Below are 6726 nucleotides of genomic sequence, written 5' to 3' on the forward strand. Positions count from 1 at the left end.
TGCGCAAAACTCCGCATTTGAACAGTCAATAGCAAATACTTAAACTAATAACAAAACAGTAGCTGATTCAGAAGCGCCAGATTGTCATAGCAAAGTCAGAATTACCTCCTCTCCTAAGAAAAAAAAGTTATCAATCTGTCAATCCTTTCCGTGTCCGGGCCGGGTGAGGTTTCCCGTGTTGAGTCAAATTAAGCCGCAGGCTCCACTCTTACCTGTTGTAAGTAATCTTAAAGATTCCTAAATGCATCTACTTTCGGAAGGCCAAATAAAGTGCTTTTGCTTTCGCCTAGAAACACACAGCGTCTCCCTGACATGGCTGCTTCAACACTAACTGCGGTTACTGAAACCACGCCTTCTTTCTTTGCGTGAACATTTGGGTGGCATTATGCTAATATTTCCACATAGTGAGGTATTTAGGGGGGCGTGGCAGAGTCTTAACTTTGATAAAGAATATCTCTTTGGTTTTGAGACTTTAGTCTTTGCAACTTCAGGGATCTTATCTATGCACAATCAGCTTGTAACACTCCAAAGAGAAAGGAAAACTTGAAATCACATCATATGACCCCTTTAACATTCCCATTCATCTCAATGGCAGTTGCTTCGCTGACGCATTTCTGTCATATTTGCATATAAGAAGTTTTTTATCTCAATCAGTGTTGTTATAAAAGTAAATCTATTGAAAATAATTGTTGCTTATTGAAACAAAGCTGAAATAAAATAAAATATAAATATTGAAGATATATTGAAAAACTTAAAACTTAAAAAAAAATTTTTAGAAGTGTAACCTTGGCAACTGTAATAAAATAATTTTAAAAAAAATGCTATGTAGAAATATTAAAAAATAAATAAATAAATAAAAATGACAAAACAACTTTCTAAAACTTAACATTTAAATAAAACCTGAAAAATAAAATTAAAAGCTAACTCAAAATATCAATAAATACTATAATAGTATATAAAAATAACACTGATCTCACACGATCAAGGCAGAATGATCATGCTGATATACTCAAAATGGCCAAGTGTCAGTCATTAGCAAAAGAAAACTAGATAAATCTAGTTATGTTTTTCCATTATTTGTTTTTGCAGCATTTTTCTGAAAGAGCTTGAAAACTATGAGCAGCTTCCAGAAGATGTGGGCCATTGTTTTGTCACATGGGTGAGATACAGATGAATCATTGTCTTTTTTCCTCAATTTTTCTTTGTTTGGAGAACATATTGTGATTTCAGTATGGACTACTCATCATCATATTACTATTTATGAATATTTAAAAACCAATGTGTGCTGAGAGGCTGCAAAAATGGGAAATTTGCCCACGCTGTATTTTAATCATAATTTAAAGCTTAAAAGGTCCAAAATATCAATTCAGCTGTGAAGTATTAATGTTTAAGCAGTAGCGTCTGGTACTTTGGTACTTTCAAACTCTGGTGATGATGCTTGCAACATAAATAGGAAAAGTGTTTATTTTTTCCATGTTCTGAAGGCTGATAAGTTCCATATGTACGTCACCTACTGCAAAAACAAACCTGACTCCAGTCAACTCATCCAGGGCCAGGCCGGAAGGTTCTTTGATGTGAGTTGATTTTCTTTTTTCTCTCAGTTCATTTTGGAGGTTTGTCTGGTGTGGGGGTGAGATGATAGGAATGACTCAAAGAGCCGACAGGGGGCGCCAAAAATCTGCTCTTATCCACCCTTACTGCTCTGTTCCAAATTAATAAATTCTGTTTATGTTATATTTGTCAACTTTTATGCAATAAAACTCATGGATATTTAATGCTGTTTCTCACAGGAGATACAACGGAGACATGGACTGGCCAATTCAATCTCATCGTACCTGATCAAACCCGTTCAGAGAATCACCAAATACCAGCTCTTGCTGAAGGTGGAGATGAAGTGTTTTTGTTCAGACTGTGAATCAGTTTGCAGCACTAAATGGTTGTGTTTGTGTCTCTGCGTGTTGGTGCAAATGTGTTCGTGAACAGGAGTTGCTGACGTGTTGTGAGGAAGGGAAAGGAGAAATAAAGGAGGGTTTGGAGGTGATGCTCAGTGTGCCTAAACGTGCTAATGACGCCATGCACGTCAGCATGCTGGAGGGTAAGCGATATTTACAGCAGCTGTACTGTGTGCAGAAGAGTTTTAAGTCGCAAATAGCTTTTCGAGCATTTTCTTATGACTGTCTTGAAAACAGATTCTATTTATTTGTTCACAGATGGTTTATTTGTTGTTGTTTTTAAAGTTCACATAATCCACAATTATTCAACACAAAATTACAGATTTTTAAAACAAATTGGAAGTTTAATGTTTTTTAAGCCTATATACTGTACAAAGAGAATGCATTTTTCAGATATTAAAATACAATTTGAAAATGAAATAAATTTTTTGTTTGTTTTTATTTAGTTTTATTTATTGTTCAATTAAATAATATTAACTGTATAATTATTATAAAAATATTACGACATTTTATTGATTATTAAATATGTTTTTATTATTTTTATTTTTTATTTTGATGAAGCTAGAATCGTAATTTCAGGTCAATGATGTGCTGTTGGTATTTTTGCATTTATGCATTTGTTTATCTGTGCAATTGTGGTTCTGGTATCAGGTTTTGATGAGAACCTGGCTGTACAGGGTGAGCTAATCCTACAGGACACCTTCCAGGTGTGGGACCCCAAATCTCTGATCCGCAAGGGCCGGGACCGACATCTCTTCCTTTTTGAGATCTCCCTCGTTTTCAGTAAAGAGATGAAAGACTCGTCAGGACGCACCAAATATGTTTACAAGAACAAGCTTCTGGTAAGGAGCTCCAGGATGATAAGTTGTCAAGAAGTGTAAACATCATCGGCAAAATGAGGTCTTTAGTGCCTTTTTCCCACTTTATTAGTAAGTTGTTAGTGGTAGTGTGAATTCAAATGTGTTTTGACAGACATCAGAGTTAGGAGTCACCGAACACATTGAAGGTGATCCGTGTAAGTTTGCTCTGTGGGCCGGCCGGACGCCTACATCTGACAACAAAACAGCTCTCAAGGTAAGATGTGTATATGTGTATGTCTATGTGTATCAGTGTCAGATAAACCCACAGATATGGCAGAGCAGAATCATAGCTAGTGCTAGTTAGACATTAAAGGGGTCCTATTATGCTCTTTTACAAAGTCTTGATTTTGTTTTGGGGGTGTACTAGAACAGGCTCTCATACTAGGTTGTTCGATTTTACCTTCGTGAGGTATAACGGTACATTTTTTTTTACATACAGTAGGCTATAACACTGTGTCCTAACCAAACATGACACCTAGAACACAATATTATGAATATAGTATACGCCTGATGTATCAAATACGATATTCAACAAAAAAACATGGATGCAATTTTTTTTTTTTTAGATTTTATCTAAAGTTTCAATAAACTGTTCCATTTCAGTATTTACTATTATTTCATATGTCAGGGTTAAACCATTTATTTTTTAACACTGCTACCACATTTCATAAAATAATAATATAAAAATAACTGATTCATTTTGTTCTTCGTGATTTGTACAGAGGCCTATTATTTTGTTTTCAGTTCTGAAATAAAATTATAACAGTTAAAATTAATGACAATTGCAGCCCTGTTTTGAATATATCAAATGTTCTAGAAATTACATATTAAAACCCGAAAGATTCTCTACAATGGAATTTTTTTTTGCCCCCACATTTTAAATATTTGGGGCATGTTTCTCATATTTAGTGGAAATTTTGGCCTTGGTTAATTTCTGACCCTGGTGCATATGCTTTGTGCCATTATACTCATTTGAGTAATGCAAGTTCAAATCTGGCTTGTGAAATCATGCTTTGTCATCTTTTTTCATTTATACACATCCTCTCATCTACCCAAAGGCCTCCAGTATAGAAATGAAACAGGAGTGGATCCGGAACATCAGGGAAGTGATTCAGGAGAGAACAATCCACCTAAAGGGGGCGCTAAAGGAGCCCATACACCCTCCCAAAACCCCAGCCAGACAGCGTAGCATAAGCAAGAGGTATTTCACCTCATCCACCTAAAACATAGATTTTTCTTTTTTTTTCTCTGCTCAGTTTCTTCTCAAATCTGCATTGAGAGAATCCATACATCAGCACTCACAAAGTGCACAGCTCTTATCACAGCACTTGCTGCCAAGGTTTTTATTATAGATTGTGTATGTGTATTGCAGTGGAAATTAAGTTTATAATATTTATTTAATCTTTCAGGGAAACTACAGAGGACGCGGACAGTCAGGGTGATGCCAGCAGTCAGCCGGACACAATTTCCATCGCTTCCCGCACCTCCCAGAACACTGTAGACAGTGACAAGGTACAACTACACTACAAAAATCACAACAATAACACCATGACATCCACTATGTAGTCCCTGACACTGTATTGCCATTTGGCTTGGTCAGCATCGTGTAGTGACAATTGAGGTGAGTGGCTAGACATGCAGGTTTGACTGTGAAGATTTGTACAAATTTTAAACATAGAGAAACTCCACAAGCTTAAGGTTAAGTGCATTGGTATCAAAATTAAGTTCAAGAAGAGAGCTGATATTAATGTAACTGTACAACATGCTTTTTCTGGTTTGTTTTATGTGTTGGTTGATTGCTTGTTTGTCTTTGTGTAAGCAGGTTTGACTGTGTGAGGATTTTTAAAATTACTCCTCAAACATTTCTGTCAAATGGGAGATACTCCCCCTATGGAAAATTTGATTGTCTCATACACACATACGTCTGTTTAGACACCACCAGTTCCTCTGTGGTATGTGTGTGTGTGTGTGCGTGCGTGTGTGTGTGTGTGTGTGTGTGTGTGTGTGTATTTGACTCTAGAGTTTGTACATGGGTATCATGGTATGTTTTTATGTTTGTTTTGAAAGAAGACTTTTATGCTCACCAAGGCTGCATTTATATGATCAAAAATATCTCTATTTAAAAAAAAATTATAATAATATGCAATCTATTCCTGTGATGACAAAGCTGAATATTTAGCATCATTACTCCAGTCTTCAGTGTCACATGATCCTTCAGAAATCATTCTAATATGCTGATTTGGTGAAGAAACATTATTTATTATCAGTGTTGAAAACAGATGTGCTGTTTAACATTTTGTGGAAACCATGAAACATTTTTTCAGGATTATTTGTTGAATAGAAAGTTCAAAAGTACTGCATTTTCTATTTGAAATAGAAACAATATACATGTTTCACCAACTTTCTTGTTGCCTTGTTTTTGCTATATAACTTTCCTCCCTGTCCCACTAACTAAATTTGGCTCTGATTCACTGTTATTCCCATCCAGTATGTCAATGCGGCAAAAACTGTATTATTGCTCCTAATCTCTCCGTCTGTCATTTTTCTGTAATTTTATTATTACTTGCGCCTGCTCTTAACCTCAGGCCAGTCTCTCTGCTCTTGTTTCATTCAACCGTCTAATTACAGATTAAAAAGCTCTGAGTCAAGAGCAGCGCATGTTTCCTAGAAACACTTTTTCTAACACACTCTCTTGCCAGATCAGTTGTATTGCGGTGTTCATGTGGTTTAAGTCAGGACACGGACTTGTCTCCGTCGCAGATGGCACACCTACTGACCTTTCACTGACTGTCTGACACTTAATGTTACACACAAAATGGCAAGTGTTGGTGGAAACTGCTAGCTCCAAATCTGATTGGCTACTTAGGGATGGGTTTATTTGCAATAGATTTATAGTAACATGAATGGCATCAACCTTTTAAAAGATAATCAAAAGTTTGTATAAACATGACATTTTTGAGCAGTCCTGCATGTACACCTTACTTAGACATCAGCAATTATAATAAGAAATGAGAAGCAAGTCTGACAGCTGTGATTGGCGACTTTATATGTCAGTCCTCCTGTTTAAGTGAGCCATTTTTTGCCAGAATTAGCTTCATTGTGAACCAGACTTTATGCTAGTCAAAAGAATTTTACATTTACAGTTTATTTAGCCTAAATCACCTAACAAAGCAACTAATGCAAATCAAGCCATTATTAGTCACATAATTACACACATATAATTTTCATGTCTTTTTTTCTCTCTCTCTTTTTTCTGTTAGCGGTCTGTCTCTTTGCAGTTATTGTACTGCTAGGGCCTTCTTATGTCATTGTGGTTTGAGGTTTGTGAGTTTGTGTTTATGTATGGCTGTGTCAGTGGGTATTCAAATATAAAACTATATATAGGCTTCTCATATTCCCTATTTTTACAGACTAGACATTTCTTAACTTGTTTGTGTCTCTGGGTAGTGCGGTTTGCTCACTGCTGTCAGCATTTGTCCCAGAAGTTAGCTGTTTGAGCATAAACAATATCTGCAAAGTTATGAAGCTGAAAGTTCAATGCAAACGGAGATATGGTCTTTTAAAATTCTGGCAGTTTAATGCCTACAAAAACGGCTGGTAGGGACTACAACGAGTTACTTCCCGGGTTCGTGACATCACAAACCCAGATAAATTAATTCATTCACTCATTCATTCATTCATTCATTCAAAACTAGAGTTGCACGTAAAAATCTATTCATATATGAATCGCGATTCTGTCTTCTAACGATTCTAATGGATTCACAAGTTTCAAAATCAATGTACTAAAGCAGCGGTTCTTAATACTGTTCCTCGCGTCCCCCTGCTCTGCACACGCTCTGCATCTCTCTCTCTCTCTCTCTCTCTCTCTCTCTTTCTCTTTCTCTCATTCAGCTCAGCTCCAACAATGAACTGTT

The 6726-nt window shown here is 36.2% G+C and overlaps 1 protein-coding gene across 1 annotated transcript in view; it reads left to right on the forward strand.

Moving 5' to 3' along the window:
* The window catches only part of LOC107659990 (kalirin-like), an 81634-nt gene that overhangs the window by 50588 nt on the left and 24320 nt on the right, over nt 1–6726 (forward strand). Inside the window, exons 24-31 of the mRNA XM_016449124.1 lie at nt 1090–1159; nt 1485–1574; nt 1791–1883; nt 1984–2095; nt 2604–2794; nt 2925–3026; nt 3871–4013; nt 4222–4324. Coding sequence (XP_016304610.1) covers nt 1090–1159; nt 1485–1574; nt 1791–1883; nt 1984–2095; nt 2604–2794; nt 2925–3026; nt 3871–4013; nt 4222–4324 — 904 coding nt within the window. The remainder of the gene's footprint in view (nt 1–1089; nt 1160–1484; nt 1575–1790; nt 1884–1983; nt 2096–2603; nt 2795–2924; nt 3027–3870; nt 4014–4221; nt 4325–6726) is intronic.

Source organism: Sinocyclocheilus anshuiensis, unplaced genomic scaffold (genome assembly GCF_001515605.1).
Source record: "Sinocyclocheilus anshuiensis isolate Anshui unplaced genomic scaffold, SAMN03320099.WGS_v1.1 scaffold55, whole genome shotgun sequence".
Classification (NCBI taxonomy): Eukaryota; Metazoa; Chordata; class Actinopteri; order Cypriniformes; family Cyprinidae; genus Sinocyclocheilus; species Sinocyclocheilus anshuiensis.